General features: G+C 45.5%; 1 protein-coding gene across 1 annotated transcript; it reads left to right on the top strand.

The window, feature by feature from the left end:
- The first annotated feature begins 5,603 nt into the window (after nucleotides 1–5,603).
- Nucleotides 5,604–22,110, top strand: LOC122371905 (broad-complex core protein isoforms 1/2/3/4/5-like). Its single transcript, XM_043348676.1, has 6 exons — nucleotides 5,604–5,620; nucleotides 5,945–6,130; nucleotides 7,070–7,246; nucleotides 8,234–9,023; nucleotides 9,599–9,652; nucleotides 19,958–22,110. Exons 2-6 carry the CDS (start codon nucleotides 5,948–5,950, stop codon nucleotides 20,188–20,190), a joined length of 1,437 nt encoding a protein of 478 aa, XP_043204611.1. The 5' UTR covers nucleotides 5,604–5,620; nucleotides 5,945–5,947; the 3' UTR covers nucleotides 20,191–22,110.

The raw sequence follows: 22,110 nt of genomic DNA, 5'->3' as shown, positions 1-22,110 counted from the left end.
TTACACCGTTCCGTGCTTCTATCCTCAGGATACTGAAATCCTTCTCCTCCACGCCACAACCCCCCTCCGGGCTGGACAGGCAACTTTATCTCATGCGGGCTGCTCCCTTGGAGCGGCACCGCTGCTCCTGAAGGAGCGCACCCCGTAGCCGGGTGCAGTGAGTGCCTTGGGGCTGGGTGGCCTGTCCTCTGGACGGGCTCAGCCCCGGCGACTCACTAGGGTGCCTGCCCAGACCAATGTCTCCCCCTAATTCCTATCATCCTTCCGGCTCTGCAATGGTCTTGTCGACCGAAAGGGCCTAACCCAACAAAACAAAAAAAAAAAAACCCTGGGTTGGGGTGATGTATCTCAGAGAAACTGATTTGAGTAAGTGGTTTAAATAATGCCTATTTCAAGTTGCGTTGTGTCAGTGTTGGTATATTATTGGCTTGTGCCTATGCGGGGTTCTTGCCTCTTGGTCTGAATCTCACACTGAAGAAGCATAAACTGAGTTATTTTGAAGTTTTAACTGGATTTGCCTCTTTTATCTTTTTACTGGCATTTTCACACTGGCCTCAAGATAGATGATTGCAAATACATCACTTGTTTAATATGTGACAATCAGTGGCAAGAACGCATGGGTGCAGTTTCATATAATTTTAATGAGAATGCATGTACGGGTAGTGGGTACCTTAGGTATTAGGTATTCATTCCAACAATCACTTTCGAATTCTTGGATTTTTGTACTATTTATTTGACAAAATGCAATTTATTGTATTTATTCACATTAAATCCCAGTAAACATGCCGACGTCGGCCCGACGTCGGGCCGAGGCTCGGCCCGATGTCGGCCCAACGTCGGTTCAACCTCGGCCCGACATCGGCTGGACGTCGGATATGCCCGCATGTTCCGACGTCCAGCCGAAGTCCAGCCGACGTCGAGCCGACGTCGGGCCGAGGTCGTTTGCCGAGGTTGACGAGATCGTTCGTCGTTGGACCGACGGGGCCGACGTCGGCATGTTTATTGGGACAACGCGCCAAAAATATCAACCGGCGGCGGGATTCGAGCCACCCAGTCGCCGACGTCGGCATGTTTACGCCAAAAGCATCAGCCGGCGACGGGATTCGAACCCCGTGTCATTTGAACGGGAGGCTATTGCGCTAACCACTACACCACGCAGGCAGATATGGAATTTAGTTTGTTTTGTTGGGTTATGCCCTTTTGGTCTGACAAGACCATTTCAGAGCCGGAAGGATGATAGCATGGAGACATTGGTCTTCTTGGCGAGCACCCTGGGTCCAGTTCATATAGAGTCCCTGGTCCCATTGCTGTTACGTGACACTTATTGGAAAGGGCGACCCCACAATGGATTCATATAGCCACTCTTACACACCTGCACCAACGTTTCCCAAAGTGTCCCTTTGATAAGTGGCACTTTGGCAATTAGTGACACTTGCCGACTGGCCTTTCTATAGGGCTTTCCCCTATGAACTGGGCCCGGCCCTGGTGAGTTACCGGGGCTGAGCCTGACCAAAGGATAGGCCGAGCAGCCCCCAAGCACTCACCGCACCCGGCTACGGGCGAGCTCGGCTTACGGGCAATCCCAAATGGGATAAAGTTTCCCGTCCAGTCCGGATCAGGGGGTTGCGGCGTGGAGGAAGATTTGAGTTTCCTGAGGATATTTTGAATACAGAAGCTCTTTATGAAACATGAAACATGTATTTTATATTATTTTAACGGTAGAAACAGCGGCCGATGTCGGTCCGACGTCGCCCCGACGTCGGCCCGACGTCGGCTGGACCTCAGCAATTGATCTCGGTCCAACGTCGGCCCGACGTCGGCTGGACCTCGGCTGGACGTCGGTACATGCGGGCATATCCGACATCCAGCCGACGTCGTGCCGAGGTTGGACCGACGTCGGGCCGACGTCGGCATGCCGATGCCGAGTTGCCGACGTCACCCCGACGTCGGCCGACGTCGGGCCGACGTCGGCATGTTTACTGGGATGGTATTAATTTTTTTCTTTCCTCTGCGTACATTGTACAAGACTAACGATTCTACTTTCAATTGTGATAAGTTTAAGCAGTGTTTACTTACGGTAATTGGGGTCAATAATTCTTATGGCTAACATGAAGCTTTAACTCAACTCCTATTGTGCGTCAAAGGTTTTGATAGGTACCTTCCGTTCATCCGATATAACTTGGAATATTTCCAATATGCTCATTGCTCTTAAATATCATATTGCTGAGAACGTCCTTGCTTCCTGCATTCTTCCCTGAGGTGTTGGTTAGCTGAGCATCTGATTTTGACTCAGAGGGTGACTAGTCTGGGTCATCGCTTACCCAGTGATTGGCGCATGAACCATGACTCAGACATCAGGGTCAAATTTTTCAGTTTAGAGGTGCGTAGTCCTGCAATTAGCATGCCGTATGGTGGCAACTCACAGAGGGTCGTTGCCTGACACTTAGGGGTACCAGTTCTCTCTTCTCACTATCAAGTGCTGGTGGAAGCAGTTTACTGAGACAGGGGGTGTCACAGGAAGACCCCAATCAGGGTGGGCCTTCTGCATTTGAACTGTCACCATGATCGTCATGGAGAAAGCACCTGGAAGTTGCAAACACTGTGCGAAAAAGCTGTCTAAAAGGCAAACTCAAAAGGATCATCTGGGGTCTGGGACATTTGTCTGTCGATACTGGAAGGACAAACTTGTACTGTGAAGGCCCATAGGCCATAAGGCTCATCTAAGACCAAAATTGGAGCAAAATCCATGATTTCAGATCCATAAATTTTGCAAAAAAAAAAAAAACAGGATGGTGGAAGGGTGGAACTGAGAAGAAACGGGTCATCATTAGCAAAGAGTCTCTAGTTGACCTGTTTTACCAACCAAACACTTGATAGTGAGAACTGGCAAAGGTCCCAAAAGACTCTAACTTTGAATTTTAACTTCATTTGATGGCATAGCGCATGATTTCTTATCAGGGCCTGGGCTAGCTGCACGCGATTCCGCTGAAAATGGTGATCGATGCTGACTGCTATGTAGAGAGTATTCTGAAGAATAGCTGTCCCCCCTGCCATCAACAGGACGGCCACCATGGGCTCCGTTGTTCATCGTTGCATGGTGCCACACAGGTCGGACAGCATTTTCATGGAAGACAATGCTCCTTCTCATTAGTCTGCCTGATCTTAGAGGTGGTGCCAAGAGCCAAGGCCATCTATAGGCCAGGAGCAGCTTTCCAATATCTGGGTGAATGATCCAAGGCTAGAGAACAACCCTGAGCTTAATCCAATCGAATTGCTCTGAGGAATTGTGCAGGAGGAGCTTCACCAGACAACACCTCCCAGCGACCCAGGACAGCTCGAAAAGGCGGTCAAGAGCACGTGAGCAAACAGCAGCCCTTAGCATCTCCAAAACTTCGTGCCTAGCATACCTGCTGGTGTCTTACGCTGTGCTCAGCTTCATGGAGAATATATTGACTGGTGTAACAAATCTATTGCATTACTTTTACTGAAAGGAAGGGACGATTCGTAATGTATATCAAAACTTTTGACGCACCCTATAGTTCTGAGTTGAAGTGGGAGACGTAGTGAATTACATGCCTATCCTATCCATAAGTAAAAGCCACTAGTTTTATTAGTCTTTGTTAAGTGTTCTGCCAAGAGGGTTATAAAACATGTGCCACTGGTCATATAAGCCTTTGCCTTCTTTCTAGGTGATCCTCTAGCCATCGACCCAGACCTGGTTCAAGCTCTGAAGAAGGAAGAGTCTGAAGACCCTCTCCGGGTGACTGAGGATGGACCTTATCTGTATCCTCCTGGTGAGCAGCACCCAGCTGAGAGCCAAGCTGCTGAACATATTGGAAAACTTTACAGTCAGAGACCTCACATGGCTCATCTCGCTGCAGCAGGCCAAGACTTAAAACCTGAATCGTCATCTGTAGTCATCAAAGTGGAGTCGCGTTCACCCGAGGCAGCCTCTGTGGCTCCGGATAATGCAGCGGGAGACCCCGATGACATTGATGAACGTTCTGGGGAGGGGGACACTCGTCTTCGCTGTCCCACCTGTAGCAAAGTGTTCAAATGCCGAAGCTGGCTGGAAAAACACCTGCGCACTCACACTGGAAAGCGACCGTTCAGTTGCGAGTTCTGTGGACAGACATTCACGCAAGTGAGCAGTCGAAACAGACACATACGACAGAATCACTCGCTAGAACGAAAATCACCTGCTCAGGTGTATCAGTGCGGGGTATGTGGCAAGTTCTTTTCTAGCAAGTGCTATTTGCGTGTACATGAGGCTTCTCATTCAGCCGCAGTGCGTGTGTCGTGTGAATTTTGTGACAAAACCTTTTCTCATACAAAACTGCTCAAGATTCACCTGAAATGTCACACAGGACTCTTCCGATGTGAAGAATGCAATGAGTCGTTCGTTTGCCAGAGTAAGTTAGATAGACATCGCTTTCGTAGACACTCTGAAGAAGTACCCACCAAGTGTCAAAGCTGCGACAAGGTGTTCACTAGCCGTGCAAAGCTAAATCGGCATGTTGGGCTGGCACACCCCGTGCTTCCAAAACCGTTCAACTGTGGTACGTGCCAGCGATCGTTCACATCCAAACGCCAACTGGCCGTGCACATATCCTCACACACTGACGCCCAGCAGGTAAAATGTGATATTTGCGGTGGAATGTACAGCCACCCTCGGTTGTTGAGAATGCACCGCAACACTCACAGCAGACAGGGGAAAAGGCTTGACGATCGTAACAGCGCGTCGTAACACAGTCGTAACGTGTCGGGTGCCATCGTTACTTACGTTATTCGAATCGTTACTTGCGATGGGTGTTCTAGTGTTCGTTTGTCATGTCAAGCGTATTCTCATTCTGTTTTAAGGCAGGTGGAGCAATAATGCATGGCTGTGAAGTGTGAGGTCTGCTCACTCCAGTTATATGCTGGTATAATGCCTACATATGCCTAGTGTCGGCTGAGGCTCTACCTTTGTAAAATATCACTACTTTGCTTGTGAAATACGGCCAAAATATGTGCAAGTAGGCATGTTGGTCGGCATCAACAGGCGCAGGGCACTAAAGAGTCAGGCGTTAAATGGTGCAAAGGACCCGTTAAATCTCCAATAAAGACTTGGTGGTACATGCATTTGTCTGAGTAGACATAGGTACCCGATTCGAATTCGATGTAATATTGTAATATCCTGAGCTACTCCGAAAGTAGGTCAGCATTTCAGAGTAGGCATATGAATGGTGCATTGCACTGTGCACCTGTTCTTCAAACAGTTTCTTCGGGGAGCTGGGTATGTAGGGAGGGAACGTGAAGGCTTGGATAGGGATACCGGGCAGGAACAGGGATAGTGTAGTTAAAAGAATATGAGAGGAGGCGGAAGAAAAGATGCAAGGAATGGGTAAGATGTAAAAGGGGTTACGAGTTTGAAGGTTACGAGGAACTAATAGGAGAAGACGTAAAACATTTTGCAATCTCTGTATAGGTATGTACCTATAATATGCCGCAATTTTTGTGATTTCGATGATAAGTTATGCCTAAGATCTTATGACGTCATATGTTAACGCTGCTTTCTGCATGACGACGAAACCAAACCTCCGAATAACATGTCCCTTGGGAATACGCGGTGCGTGGACGCGTGCGTTGATTGGTTTATTCTCAAACCAAATTCAAACGCAATAAATAAATAAATTAGTGTTTTAGCTGGTATTCTATGAAGTACTTTGCCTGGTATAAAGTCACTGAACTTGCAGAACTTGAACTGTGAAGCTGAGCTTTTATTAGAAGGGTGTTTATGGATATAGAGTCGGGCTTCTCGTTCTGAAGCTTGAAACCCTTGTCTAGTATTTTGTATTTAAATGCTGTAGCTCTTAGAATTAAATGTTTTATTTCTATGATCTGTCATAAATTTCCAACATTTATAAGCTACAAAACCTGCTGACCTAAACCATTAAACTTTCAGACCATGGATTCACAGAAGTTCTGCTTGAAGTGGGATGGCTTCCAAGGCAGCGTCACCTCCTTGTTTGACGACCTGAGGGTGGACTCAGAACTGGTAGATGTCACGCTCTGCTGCGAGGGACAGCGGGTGCGAGCCCACAGGATGATGCTCTCGGCCTGCAGCCCTTACTTCAGGGAGCTGTTCAAGGTGGGCATGGAATGCATGTAATCTTATTCACATGCTTTTTTCTTTTCTTTACCTACATACCTTGCGTGAATGAATTGATAAATAATTGTGACAATTGATGCTATAGGGCAACTCTGCAGCTCTGTATGCATTCATTTTACTGGAACCTTTGCTTTTGATTACCTCTTCATGATTTTAAATCTTCAGTGATGGCATAGCTCATTTTTGCCATATAATGAAGTTGCTGTTGTTCAGTTAACCTTATTTTTGGACACTCTTGTCTTCTGCTTGTATTTCTTTTTTGCTGATAACTTGCCTCACCCAATCAACTTCACCCATCCCTTACCCCTATAACCCACATTACCAAGCCATTCTGACACTTCTCCTTCTCAACAAGACATGTCTTACCTAGACCACCCTCCCTTCACTGTTCCCCAAGACCCAAATTACTCTGATAGTCCCACTGGCACTGCCCTACACAGTAATTGGGTGTCAGCCTGTTGTTGATATGTCAATAAACTAAACTAAACTAAACTTGCTTCTCTTTTTTCTCTCACTCTTTTGCTCTCTCACTCTCCCTCCCTCCCTCCCTTCCTTACTCTTCTCCTCAGGACCTGTATCATATAGTCAGCCTCACTACTTCTAACCTTTCCCAAAGACTATTAATCCATCCTAAAATCTCCCTCCTCTCTGCTTAAACTCAAAACCATCTCTCAGATTACTCCAAACATCTCATTCTCTCCTGAAGACCCACTACCTATATCCTGACATCCCTCAATGCTGAGTAGCTGCCTCATTCAACATATCCACCTCCTGTCCTGTCCAAAGGACCTTCAATACCTTGCACTGATCTCACTCAGAGCCTTTCATTTTATTCTCTGTCTTCCAGGCCTGCATTACCTTATGCTTCAGAATCTGTCATGCCCTAATCTATCTAACATGTCCACCCTTATCTCACAGGGTCTGCCATGCCAGCAACTGGCAGTGTTCCTAAAAGACACCTCAGCCGCAGATCTCACTGCAATAGTGGAGTTCATGTACAAGGGCAAGGTGAACGTGTCACAGAGCCAGCTGGCCAGCTTCATCAAGACGGCGGAGATGCTGCAGATCCGGGGACTGAGCGGCGAGGAGGATAAGGTGAGAGTTGTGAGAGTGGGAAGGAGGGGAGAGAGTAGGGGAGGAAGAGTGAGGCAAGCATTTTTGCAGTGAGGTATCATAAGAGTAATAGATATTGTCATGTGATTTCGATAAGACGTTACTGTTTTTTTTTCATTTTCATTTTACCGGGGATATGTACATGAGCAGAGTAAATGCTATTACGAACGCCTATCACAATGCTGAGCGAATAGGAAAATCCATAGATGGAGAATTGTGCCGCGTTACGGGTGCTCGGGCGCAGCCAATCCACCGTTACCCCAGCGGTGACCTTGACCCGCATCGTCTGTCTCGGCTCCAAAGCCAAACCGGCATGGAATTGGGAGCGCTCGAGCACTCATGGTCCAGCGCAATTCTCCACCTAAATCCATTCCTGATACACATTTGCTTGCTGATAGTCATGTAACCCCGCTAAATTCACCCAACTTTCATATTGGTCGCTCCATAGACAGATGGCCACAGAGATCAACTTAAAAGGCCATTGTTGCATTCATTTAGTGGAGATCATTAAAGAGCCGTGATAGGCCGTGATAGGATTCATTTTCATATTTCATTTTCATTTGAGTTCGTGAGTGAAAGCTGCACTCTACACGATGTTGACTACCAAGCCTTACCATCGTTGTTAGCTGCCCTTATCGTGTACTGTCTAAGTTACTGTCTAACTGTCGTCTACCATCTACTATTGTTGCTGTCTAGCTACCGTCTATTGTCTAACTGTTGTCTGACTCCCGTCTATTGTCTGAATTTTGTTATTGTCCACTGTCGAACTACCGTTACCGTCTAACGTCTCGCTACTGTTGCCGTCCACTGTCCAACGGTACCGAATGCCGTCCCTGACTGTGTTGCATCTTGAAATTCGTAGCATTAAAAATGCGCTCAAGGTTTTGTTTGTTTGTTGTTTGTTTGCTTGTTTTGTTGCAGAAAACACTGAAACCCCAAGCTGTTCTCTAACCACGTGCCTGATTTCAGGGGCCACCTCCACCCCGGCACACCACCACTCCTCGACCTACGGCGCCCTCTGGACGACAGATGGCGCCACCATCGCCAGCAGCAAGACGTCCCCCGGAGCCATCTCTCCCTCCACCTCCACCACCAAGACCGCCGTCACAGCAACATCATCATCAACATCAACATCAGTCGCATCACCAACAGCAGCAGAAGACACCAGCTAGTCCACCCGCTAAACGGCGTCGTGTATCCGAACCGATTGTCTGTTCTGAATCATCCCTTCCTCCACCATCACCAAGCGGAGTTACGACACCGTCAGCTTCACCGCGATCGGCGTCTCTTCCTTCGCCAGGGGCTTCTGCATCTTCTGCGGTGCAGGCTCCAGCAGTACAAAGATCTCAGTCAGCTCCTCATGAGTCCTCTAAAGATGCTGTACATGACGATCAACTTGAGCAGAAATATGATGACGCCATACAGGATTATGGTGATGGCGAGCAGGAACAGCATGATGAGGGAACTCAAGAAGGATATCCTCAGCAACATGGTATCCAGCAGGATCATGACGCCTCTCAGGGTCAACAAGGACCAAACTGTGGGTCGGGTACTAGCGCCGTGAAGATTGAAAAGGTCGATCTTACCGATGATGATGATATGAGTCTGGGCGACACTCTGGATCACGTAGCGGAGTTGGAGAGGTATGCAGTTGATGGACATGCAGCCTCGCCTGCGGTTCAGGGTCAGCTGCATGGTCAGCAACTGATGCAGCAACATCAGCAGAGGGTCAACTTCGCGACAGCAATGGCGCGACAGAGTGAGTGTGGCGAGGGAGACTAGGATGTGGGATGGGGCTGTAATATGAAATGCATGTTTGGTTTATTGGTTGGGAGATGGGGGATGAGACTGTTATAAAAGGTATGTTTTGTTACTTGGTTTCCATTTGTTGAATCCCACATTCGTGCTAGCGACAATTTCTTACGGTGCTATTTTCCTTTTGTTTGCTTTTTTCGCTCACTCACTCCTTCTTTCGAAATAACAATTAGTCACCTCTGACCTCATCTTATTTTGCGTATCTAAATTGGCTTAGCCATACAGATACGTATTCTCTTGTAGATACTTGATATATCTTTATATACACTGAACAAAATGGTAATATTATGTGACATAACGTGACAAATTAACTATCCGTGACATGACGTGAAAATTTCAACAGAATTGACGTGGAAACCAGTATATCCACTAAAAAGATTACATAAATACGTACAAAACGTTCCAAATCTCTAAAAATGCCCTATAGTAATATACAGGAAACATTTTTTTTCGCCGCTTTATTTATTTACAGGTCTTTGCACCATCTCATTTACTGACCGCCTTACTCTGTCGTTTCAGTGGGGTCAGCACCGGGTCCTTCACAACGCCTCTCAGAGGACGGAAACTCGACAGGTAAGCTGAAAAACTCTACTTTTTGTGATTGATAAAGGTGTTTTATATCGATAGCGAATACATTTTTCGCTCGTTTTGTGGGGGTAATTTCTTATGCTAAAATAAAGTCGATGAAAGCCTGTCAGAGCTGCGAATGAACGTCTCAAAATGACGCGGGCGAAAGTTAACGCCAGTTACATAATGAATCCAGTTGTTTAGTTTGACGTTGAAGGTGTTAGACAGGCGTGCCTGATCGTTTACTGTACTTTATTATTACCTTTTAATTGTTCGCCGATGGCCTCTTGAAGTCTGGATACGATAAAATAAAAATAAAAAAATCATTAGGAATGTTCGATATTTCTGGTAGATAAGGGTTCCGAGTTTATAATGACGCATGATGTTTATTTCATTTGTAATGTAGCCAGTCATTATTTCTTTTAGAATATTAACCAATGCTGTACGACTTAGTACGAAAAGTTGCATCAAATTAGGTACCGACTAAAAAGTCCGACATCCGGTCTAAGAAAATTCTACTGGAAGAAGCATCAGCCCTCTTCAACGGCAAGGCTCAATTAGCAGCTTTGATTCATCAACCTTTAGCGTCGGATCTCTTGCAATATAGTTGCCGTTCTTCATTTGCGAGTTCTTAAATATTTTACAGATCAAGTAAGGTGAACGTACTCTGACTTTTTTAAACGACTGTAGTTTTCCTAGTCGTCGAGGGTTGCATTAGAGAACAGCTCTCTACCTTTGAGGCCATTGTCCCCGCTTTGAAAAACGCCTAACGCCTGGCTCTTCTACTTATTTGAATAGCAATCGTCTGCTTTTGTCTCTCGAATGACACTAGTTTGAAAGCATTGGGATGCATCGGATTCACATTTACCGAAAGACCAGTCGTTTGCCAAGGCGGTCTAGTACACTTTATACAATAGAAATGCTCTCAAATCACCATTTTCCTCGTCATTGACTCGCGCGCTTGACAACCACAAAACAAAGCATGCCGGCCGCTGTTCATATTCGAGATAAAAACCATCATTTGTCACAGTTTGTGTTACGTAATACATGATGAGTGGCAACAGATAATCCAAGTTGGATTGCACTGTCAAAAACTTCGTCCCTGCAGACATCTGATATCATATTTCGTAAGACAGTTCCGGGTTTTTGTTATGCGCGGGGAAGAAACACATCGCTTGCCTTTATCAATCTCTTGGGTTGGTGCTACTGTTCTTATTTATTTTCGAAGAGGCATCGTTTTGTTGAGTCTTGCATTATATGCCTAACATTAGCGTCGCCACGGGGGGGCAAGCGGCGCAGCCTCCCCCCCCCCCAACCTCGGACCGGGCACCCCCTGAGATCGATACAGATCCGATGAGATTTTGGAGTCGGGAAAAAAATGGGGGTACCTTTCTGAGAATGCCTGTGAGGTCAGACTCGTTCAAGCCAGAGTCGGAGTCGCAGTCGCCAACATCGTCAAAACACCGACTCCAGACTCGGAAGTGTCAATACTGTGATTCATTTCATGTTCCTCGTTGGTTTTTTATTACATTTTATAGCTGATTTTCATAAGTTTTGAAGTGCTGATACAAAATTTGCGTTCAAAGCGTGACACTGAATCTTCGGGCCTTCCTCAACTCTCGTCAAATGTCTGCGACAGACTCAAGTACCGTTCAAGTGCCACAGGGCTCATGACTGCTTGCTTTTCACACAGGCTCCGAAGGAGCTCCACTGAGCTCTAAGAAGCCTTCAGAGGGCCCAAACCGGCCTCTGAGAGTCCCACTGGTGTTCATATTCTCTGAGGGCCCATACAGGAATCTTTGAGGACCTTACACATGCGTAGACCTCTGAAGGGCCACACGGATCTTTGAGGATACTTTCAAATATTTGAGAACCTTAGGCCTCTGATAGCTCAGCCGAGCTTTTGAGGCGACAGATTTTGCTGAGCCTAAGCCTGCAGTTTAGGGGTCACGACTCGGGTGTGCCTCTGAGGGTCCCAGCACATGTTTCTTATGTCCCTATGTAGGGTCCTTAGGGATTCGACACAGACCTCCAGGGTTCATACTGCTATTTGAGGGCTCCCTGCTCACCCTGGGCCTGGTCTCTTAGCGCCCGCCACCGGCGCCGCCCACACTGGCTTCTGAGGGTCCCACCTTGGGCTCGGAAAGCCCTAAAGCACCACATATGTACACGTAACTATTTGGGGTGACCAGCGCCGATTTTCAGGATCCTAAGCAGGCTTCTGAGAGCCCACACTGACCCTGAGTGGCCTAAAATGGCCTGGAAGTCCCAAGCCTATCGCTAAAGGATCCATAGGCGTCGCCAGAGATTTTCGGTTGGGGGGGCAAAATCAACTTTTGTGTTAAATCTTGCCTTCCTCCAGTCGTTACTCATTCATTTTACATATCATTCAACGCGCAATGGTGCGAGGAATACGATGGTGACAAGGTTTTCCTTGTAGCTATGACTTGCCATTTTTTTACAGAAAATTTATTTTTTTTTTTAAATTTTTGAACAAAAAACGACCGGTAGAATCACAATGGCTGCGCTTGCCGACGCACTCTGGAGAGCCCCTGTGCAGACGCTCGTCGCTCATGATCATAAAAAGGTTAAACGCTCAGCTTAAGCGAATCACCTTGCTGCAACTTTCATTCACGCATGCATGCAGAGGTTCTACGTAAAATGCATAGGGCTTATCCCAGCCGCCGATTGAAGCTAAGTAGGGCTTTCAGCGGAGAGTGAATGTCGGAAGTGTGAATCGGAAGTAATTCATCTTTGCTCCAGTGAGAGGAGGTGTAGTGTGAACAAAAAGTTTCTCGTTTTTCGTGTGTAGGGAAGCGCTGCAAACGCGAAGAAAAGACGTTTAACGGAAACAAAATTTCGCACGGCATAGCGGCAAGGGATCCTTTAGCGATAGGCTTGGGACTTCCAGGCCATTTTAGGCCACTCAGGGTCAGTGTGGGCTCTCAGAAGCCTGCTTAGGATCCTGAAAATCGGCGCTGGTCACCCCAAATAGTTACGTGTACATATGTGGTGCTTTAGGGCTTTCCGAGCCCAAGGTGGGACCCTCAGAAGCCAGTGTGGGCGGCGCCGGCGGCGGGCGCTAAGAGACCAGGCCCAGGGTGAGCAGGGAGCCCTCAAATAGCAGTGTGAACCCTGGAGGTCTGTGTCGAATCCCTAAGGACCCTACATAGGGACATAAGAAACATGTGCTGGGACCCTCAGATGCACACCCGAGTCGTGACCCCTAAACTGCAGGCTTAGGCTCAGCAAAATCTGTCGCCTCAAAAGCTCGGCTGAGCTATCAGAGGCCTAAGGTTCTCAAATATTTGAAAGTATCCTCAAAGATCCGTGTGGCCCTTCAGAGGTCTACGCATGTGTAAGGTCCTCAAAGATTCCTGTATGGGCCCTCAGAGAATATGAACACCAGTGGGACTCTCAGAGGCCGGTTTGGGCCCTCTGAAGGCTTCTTAGAGCTCAGTGGAGCTCCTTCGGAGCCTGTGTGAAAAGCAAGCAGTCATGAGCCCTGTGGCACTTGAACGGTACTTGAGTCTGTCGCAGACATTTGACGAGAGTTGAGGAAGGCCTGAAGATTCAGTGTCACGCTTTGAACGCAAATTTTGTATCAGCACTTCAAAACTTATGAAAATCAGCTATAAAATGTAATAAAAAAACAACGAGGAACATGAAATGAATCACAGTATTGACACTTCCGAGTCTGGAGTCGGTGTTTTGACGATGTTGGCGACTGCGACTCCGACTCTGGCTTGAACGAGTCTGACCTCACAGGCATTCTCAGAAAGGTACCACCATTTTTTCCCGACTCCAAAATCTCATCGGATCTGTATCGATCTCAGGGGGTGCCCGGTCCGAGGTTGGGGGGGCAGGCTGCCCCGCTTGCCCCCCCCCCCCGTGGCGACGCTAATGAAAGGATCCCTTGCCGCTATGCCGTGCGAAATTTTGGTTCCGTTAAACGTCTTTTCTTCGCGTTTGCAGCGCTTCCCTACACACGAAAAACGAGAAACTTTTTGTTCACACTACACCTCCTCTCACTGGAGCAAAGATGAATTACTTCCGATTCACACTTCCGACATTCACTCTCCGCTGAAAGCCCTACTTAGCTTCAATCGGCGGCTGGGATAAGCCCTATGCATTTTACGTAGAACCTCTGCATGCATGCGTGAATGAAAGTTTCAGCAAGGTGATTCGCTTAAGCTGAGCGTTTAACCTTTTTATGATCATGAGCGACGAGCGTCTGCACAGGGGCTCTCCAGAGTGCGTCGGCAAGCGCAGCCATTGTGATTCTACCGGTCGTTTTTTGTTCAAAAATTTAAAAAAATTAAATTTTCTGTAAAAAAATGGCAAGTCATAGCTACAAGGAAAACCTTGTCACCATCGTATTCCTCGCACCATTGCGCGTTGAATGATATGTAAAATGAATGAGTAACGACTGGAGGAAGGCAAGATTTAACACAAAAGTTGATTTTGCCCCCCCAACCCAAAATCTCTGGCGACGCCTATGATGCCTAACCTAACACAGTAGACAATTTTTTTACGTTTCCTCGGCTCCTATTCGCTGTAATAAGTTTTTCGTCATCGAAATGTTTTCACTTGATCACTGTAATTTCTTAACCCGAACTCTGGATAATTACAATCCGGAGCCGCAGACGTGTGAATATTTTATAGACAAAGCCTGCTTCTTTTCCTGGACGAACTTCATGGTCCGTTGTCATTATTTATTCAAAGGCGTGGACGTCTAGCGTGAAGGGTCTGAGCAATACTGGGAATTTGCTCTAACTTGCTAATGCACTGGAGTCTGCACTCTGCACTCTATTATTCTGAAAGTCATGGCAATTTTTTGGGAAGAGTCATCGCAGTGCAATGGTCTACGACTCTGCATACTTGTAATAAACGCTTAAGTCACTACGAGCAAACATATTTCCATATTGCATTCGCTTTTCTTGTCCTTAGACAAATTTTTACCACGTCACTGTTGTCTGCTCAGATGCAGTAATTCTTAACTGGGTGCCTGTTGTTTAAGCAGACATTTGCCAGTGTTTTTTCGTGCTTCTCGGACGGAATCGAAGCTTCTTGAGTGTCAGTATGGTGACAGCATGAAACCAAGTCTGGAACATTTAACAGGTTAGTGTGTTAACTTCTTGCGCATTTTGATATGATATGCAGTGTTGTGCTTTGGCATGTGTGCTGTACTACCTACACTTTATAGGGTGGGGTGGTCATCACAACCGGGGCACTTGTTTCCTAAATTGTTATCATCGACAATATGATATGTGTGATATATTCTTTGCTATGAACCATGGGTCATGCTCAATTCATGGCTGCCTAGACATAAAACTTGGCCTCGTTTTTGTGGTGGTGGGGGGGGGGGCTGCCCTTCGTAAAGTTTATGTCAAAGAAATTATCTTCTGTCTTGTTAAAGTAACGTGTTTTACCGTAGCGAGGAAATACTAGGTGTGGATGTCTGGCTGAATTGTTTATACCGTAGGACGCTTCGCACGACGTAGGCACCGTTTCTCTAGTTTCAGATGCATTCGTTCACCAATCGCCATCCGATGGCTAGAATGATTACCTACCACTTCAGCATTATATTTGAGTCAAGCCTTGGATCATAGGCGAATCCAGAAAGACGGTTTCGGTCACTGCGTGGCGCCTACCCCGAAAAACTTTTTATAAGAGTAATTCCAAAAACTCCTAGAATTTCAATTCTGTATGAAGTGCTGACCAGTTTAAAGCGAACTTTTTTTAAATAAAAGTTGTTTTGTTTTCTTCTTCTGAAGAAAAACGACGAATTTTCATCGATTTCCGTCACTGCGAGGGGGCATTTCCGCAAATGCCCCCCCCCGTTGGATCCACAAGTGTCTTTGATGAAAGTTCCGAAGTGCTCTTCCGGTCTTCTTTTTCGAATTGGTCAGTTTCGCTCTTTTTCCTCTCTGAACTCGAAATGGCCAGTGAGATTTGAAATGACTGTTAGTGTTAATGGTCTAGAAGTATTTTTGTCGTGCTTGGACATTTCGAAGAATTCTTTTGTTTTGAATTCCGTGAGTATTTTATTTTTGGTGACTTCGAATTTAAGTCAGTAACCACAATAATACTTGTTTCTACATTGTCTTTAGTATTTATCACCCTAGCCTATGGGCTTTCTTTGCCCCGTTTTTGTTAGAGGTTTTAGTTCAATATTCGTCTAGTCTATCGTTTGATATACCTAGGTTATCGGCATTTGCCTTTTAATTTTGCGAGTAATTTTTCCTGACCTGAATATCGAGCTACCACAAGTTTCGATTGACCGTTTTATTCTTATAATATGTTGAGAGATACTTTCAAACACTTCTTATCGGTGTACGAATGCCTATTATGAAGTTCGTCATCACCAAGTTCTGTTTCGGTGTAGTCAAGTCACAAATATTGAATTACCTGGAGCCTAATTATGCTCAGAAATACCCAACTCCTTGTTTTGATAAGATAATTGTTGCCTAGTTTCAACGGACCTTGCTCGGGCCTCATGGAACTTGTCGCACAACTCGGTTATCTGAACTAAAAACAAATATTCAACTTGGCTGCTCGTTCTAATTAAGCAATGATATTTCTAGAAACAGGTGTCGAAATCTGATGCAATTCTTCTGCAAGCTATAAAAGAATGCGTGGTTATTCCACTAACTTCCAACAGTGCTACATACAAATACAACAATTAACATAAGCCTTCATACCAGCTCGATGACCTCAAATTTGATTTGACAACTGGTACCTATTGTTTATCTGAGCTACATAGGCGAAAATAAATGCTCGCTGCCAAGGGATTTCCGGCTATGCTGTATAATAGGATGCCCTTGTATTGGGCATTTACTTGCATTGCTATTTGAATTTATTTTTTGTTTTTATTGCTTTGTTTATTTCGAATGTGCTAGGGGTAGGCGTCAAATTGTTTCATTTTTCATGTTATCTGTACCGTACCAAAATGTTACCTCAGAAGTACCTTCAATGTTTTCATCTCACGTGCCGTTTTTGCAGACGTCGCCGCGGTCGAACTGCTATCGAAGATGTCTGTTCATTTTTGATTGAAGATGTCTCTGTTCGCTAATGATCGTGGACAGCAGATGTCTGTGAGCAGCCGCGCGCAATAATTAGCGACTGTCGACGGATGGAAAGAACACGCTCGGATCGCCTACGATGGTTACGTAAAGTGAAATGTGAGTTATGTGATACCGATGGGAAGGGCCACACATATGGGTCAAGCATTTTTACGGGTAGGCGATTGATTTGACTAGTATAACTATTCTATTTGTATATGCTATTCAATGTTCTACAACTTGAGTTTTTGTTAAATGTTTGATACCCATGGCGATATTTTGTAAAACCTAGGGGTGAGACTAAATGCTTACTTCGAAATCTAAGCTGCGTTGCGGCATTGGCGGTTATGTGCGGCGTGTATGCCGCATGATTAGTAAGCGGCGACCACTAAATTAAAAACTCAATAGCTTTGACCTGTTTCCAATGGATAACACTGCATACCAAAAATGTCCATTGCTCTCGTCATAGGATATTTAGATTTAAATAACTAACTTATCTACATCATCGTTTTGAACCAAATTAATACTTTCAACTTGACCCTCGCCCGTATTGGTGTTTTTCCAGCCGCGAACGTATAAGGTATAACCCCTTGCCGTTTCGCTCCTGATCAAGCTAGAGCTTCGCGGAAAAAAACGAGCGTGTTGCCCGTGACGAGAGGAAGCCGATTTTAAGCCAATTTTAAGGTCCTAGGTCATCGGTTGACCTTCCAGGTCAGGTCAATGACCCAAAAGGCGGAAAATTGGGACCTGTTAGAACGTCGTAGTGTGGCTGCTATGGGGTTTTCCGGGGTGCTGATCACGAATATCATGCTAGTTTTGATCACAGATGATGTCTTCATTCATTTAGGCCAGGTCGGGTCAGGTCAGGTCAGGTCAACCAGTAGAGGTCCTGCCGGGTATTTGTAGTAGGTGTCAACCGCCTCTGACAGCCTCGTAACATGTTACGAAGGCACCAAAACTACTTTGTAAACGTTCATGTGGTTGCTAAATTCGAATTCAGCTCGAAAAACTGGCCTAGAAACATGTCAAACTCGAAAAAGTGAACCGAGGTCACCAAAGGTCAATGACCTGACCTGACCTTCAGGTGACCTTGACACCCACCCTAATGCATGGGGGCAACATCATATCACATGTTTGAACGCTTGAAACCACGAAAAGACTGCAAACGCGCTGCTAATGCGAGCCGACATACGCTGAATCGCGGTTCCGGCCAAACATGGTCTCGAAAAGTACCTAGGTCACAGGTCAAAGGTTATTTGCGTCAGGGCAGTGTCCCAAAATTGCATTTTGGCTTGGGTGTCAGAGGGGAAATTGCTTTCCAAAAATGGGGATAAGAGTGAAAAATTGCTGGCCAAGATGAGGCCCAAAAAGAGTGGGAAAAAATCAATAGCATTAATTTTATTCATGCGTGATAAAATATGAGATGTACAACGATTATCCACGCTAATGCTTTTCCTTCGTAATATTGGGAGTGGAAAATTGCTCTTAAAAATTGGAGGTGAGCGCGAAATGATTCTCATTTTGATGTCGTTTCCCACCCAAAACAGCAAATTTTGGAACACTGCGTCAGGGTCATGAAATTTTCAGGGTAGGTGTAAAATTGATCAACGCGAGGGTACTAAACGTTACGTCGTGATCAGCCGCTTTTTACGCGAGTTATTCGCGAAAAAACCGAGGGGAGTCCGTTCGACCCCCCCTAAAGGGCGAGGGTTAACTCACAGTCCGAACTCCGAACAAGTTCGGTCTTGTTTGTGAATTTGTCGGAGCATCACCTAAATCTAGTAGAGATGATGGTGGGAAACTAGGCTTTTAAGGAGGGAAGGGAGTCGGTGACGGTCAGGGGCACTACTAGTAGAGCAGTCATAAGCTGGTGACAGGGCTGACATACCATGTTTTGATAGCATGACTGAAACAGACTTTTTGGGTAGCCAGGAAATCGCATGCGAGAGCCTATTGAAATTCTTACATCGGCCTTTACATATATGCACCAGTCGCCTATACAGGTGCGGGATTTGGCATACGATTTCCAGACAATCGAAAGACTGTTTGGAGCCAACGAAGGAAGGAATGAGTGAGTACCTACTAAGTTGAAGGCATTAATTTGGTTCAAAATGATGATGCAGATAACTTAGTTATTTAAATCTAAATATCTTATGACGAGAGTGATTGGCATTTTTGGTATGCAGTGTTATTCATTGAAAACAGGTTGGAGCGTTTAAGTCTTTAATTTAGTGGTCGCCGCTTACTAATCATGCGGCATACACGCCGCACATAACCGCCAATGCCGCAACACAGCTTAGATTTCGAAGTAAGCATTTAGTCTCACCCAAACCTCAGTAATATCATTCTTAGATCCTCTTCTAACCAATGAGCTGATTTATCATGATTTCAGTTTTATTATATTCTGACTAGTTTTCAGACTGCTCGCGGTCCTTTTATGTAAGATCCCACGCACAGCCATGGTGATGAATTGATGTATTTATTTTAAAATTGTGTGTTGCTTGATGTATGATATCTGTCAAGTCTATTACACATTCCGACAAAGCTGTTGTTTCTTTGGGTAAAGCTGATTTCTGATGTACTCCACGAGAAGTTTTTGTAACACCTCCCTGAAAATGTTTTGTTATGATAAACTATATTCCATTTGATTTACGCGAGTATGATTTTTATTCCTTACAAGAGGAGCTAATCATAAAGCTTAGTAACATAACGACTCCTACATCACCCAGTTTTCATGCTTGTAGAAGCAAAAACAAAACAAACTAATGACTCCAGTTGCTCAATATACAACTATCATAGGCTGACTATCGCAGGCCAATCTTTACAGTTAACAATGACACAGATGGCTCTAACCGCCATTTTGGTTTTATCGCCTGTTGTCTTTTCTGTCTTATCTTCTGTAGTACAGCTTCCACCGCTTGGTTAGTTAGTGCCCTATCTGGCCATTGCTGGACACCTTTCCCCATTTGATGTCTCTACAGGTAGCTCCAGCGTTTGGTTCGCGTGCACCATGATATGCTAATAGTGCTTCTTTAACCACTTCGTTCTATTTACATTCACAGGCTCTGAAGTTCGATTTCCACTAACCATTTTGTTATCTTCTCTGTGTCCGCTTGTAGGTCTACCGCTCAATTCACACTGACTAGGCATGTCCTTCCGTGTCTCCTCAGGTAACTCGACCGCCTTTTTACCGTACTCCATTTGCGGCCAGTACTACTCTAATCCTCCCTTCTCTCTTTGCCCACAGGTAACTCCACCGCTCGGTTCGCGTGCACCATATGCGGCCAGTGCTACTCCAATCCCGACTCTCGCCAGATGCATATGAAGAAACACTCGGGTGAAACAACTTGCCCCGTCTGTGGTAAAGTTTATAGCATGGTCCACAACCTGAGGAGACATATGAGATCGGCGCATGATACTCCACAGCAGCAGTTAAGAGCGGTAATGGGTGCTGCCATGCAAGGGCATGACTTGCCCTGAGGATGATGTCGAACGTTATGAGAACGGCGCATGATACGCCACAGCAGCAGTTGAAGGCGGTGATGGGGATGGCGATACAAGGACATGAGTTGCCCTGATGTTGATGTCGAACCAGCAGTTGAAGGCGGTGATGGTGACGGCGAAGCAGGGACATGCGTTACCCTGAGGCTGATGTCGAGCGTATTACGCAAGTGTGGACTGCCCATGACACCAGCGGTAGCGGAGGACGATGATGGTGTTAACGATGCAGGGACATGAGTTGTCGTAAGAAAGTGTTCGATATGTCGGTTGAAGGAGGAGATTGGCGTAATACCGAAATGCGGACTGCTGAGTTCGTGTCAACAGTAAAAGTAGCCAGTTCAAAGTGGTTATGTGGTGAAGCTAGGACACTTATTGCCGTGAAAAAGTGGTTAGCATGTCGATTGTGAACTTTGGAGCAGAATGGTGTAATACGCTAACGATAGCAATGACAACAAACTATTTCAAATAACGATAGCAATGACAGCAGTTGAAGGCGGTGATGACTACGTGAGATCGATGTGGACTGTGTAGCGGTTAAAGGTAAGCGTGGGCTCTCCAGTGCTCATAGCTACGGCAGGGACATGCCCTGCCCTGAATTTGCTGTTAAGCATGTGGATTTGATAAGATTAACGTAATACGCATAGGCGGAATGTCTCTAACAAAGGCAGCTAGGGCGTGTATGGGGTCGACATTGGAAGGACATTTTCTGCCTGAGGCTGATGTTGATGAGTGTGGGTTTTGAAGAGTAGATGGGCGTAGTACAACACCGCATCGCTAAATAGTAGTAAATGATGATGATGGTGATTATAAGCCGACATGTCTTGCCCTAAAACTGCTATTCGCTGTTCAGTGAGTGATCAATGAGACGATCATATATTGTATTCTTGCTTTTGATCTAGCTGAGAGTGAGACCTACACTAGCTAGATGTACGCACATGTGGAACTTGCTGCGATTGCAGTGTTCATCTTCAGACAACCACACGCTTATAGAGAAACGATTTGAGGAAAATTCAGGGATATACGTTGCGCTGAGCTTAGGTGTCAGTGTTTAGACAGGTCAGTTAAGAGCGATAACATGCTGAAAGAACACTTCTTGTCCTCATCTTGTTCAGCGTGGAACGGTTTTATATAAAAAACAATGTATGTAGTTGTACATCTTTATATTTGATTCATAGGCATGGTAGGTTGAGCGATGCTTTCATTCATGTCGTGAGCTTGTTCTGGAGGATAATGTTCAGCGTACAAGTGGGTTCAAAGTGATCACAATACCTGATAAGGCCAATGTAGGAAGATGTTCCCGACTGGGATTGTCGACTGGGAAGATGTTCCCGACTATCAGTGTTGCTTTTGAAAGCGAAGGTACATGGTCAACAGGCAGCGAAGTATTTGTGGATACACATCACAACTTTTTCTGTCGCGCTTTTTCAAACCAGTTGCGTTTGTCGCTGTCCCCATTCCTGTTTGTCTTTTTTTTTTAGTTTTTTACAGTGCTGTGCAGAACCTACGTGCAGCAAAAGCTTGTTGTTTTGTTTGCCTTTTTACTATTGACAAAATAGCTCAGATGTTAGACCATATTTGAGGTACGTGTAGGCCTGGAATGCGAACTGCATAAGCGTAGGTTGACTATGTGAATCGATTGTGTAAAAGTTGCAATCTGTAACAAGTTGCGCCTCATGTAAACACATGCAGTTGATCATCCTAAATAAAATCACATTCTTATGAACATCATCTGGTGGATTTTATTTGTTTCACTTTCACTTTGATTCTGCCATATGTTTATTGTTACACATACAATTATGGTTCTTGTGTATTGTAGGGTGAGTCACAATACATTGTATGACATGTATGAGTGCTACACTTGTCCTTTAAACAACACTAATTACGATAAAAATCACTCTT

Source organism: Amphibalanus amphitrite, unplaced genomic scaffold (genome assembly GCF_019059575.1).
Source record: "Amphibalanus amphitrite isolate SeventyFive unplaced genomic scaffold, NRLGWU_Aamphi_draft 001291F_arrow, whole genome shotgun sequence".
Taxonomy (NCBI): Eukaryota; Metazoa; Arthropoda; class Thecostraca; order Balanomorpha; family Balanidae; genus Amphibalanus; species Amphibalanus amphitrite.
This window is presented reverse-complemented; position numbering and strand designations above follow the sequence as displayed.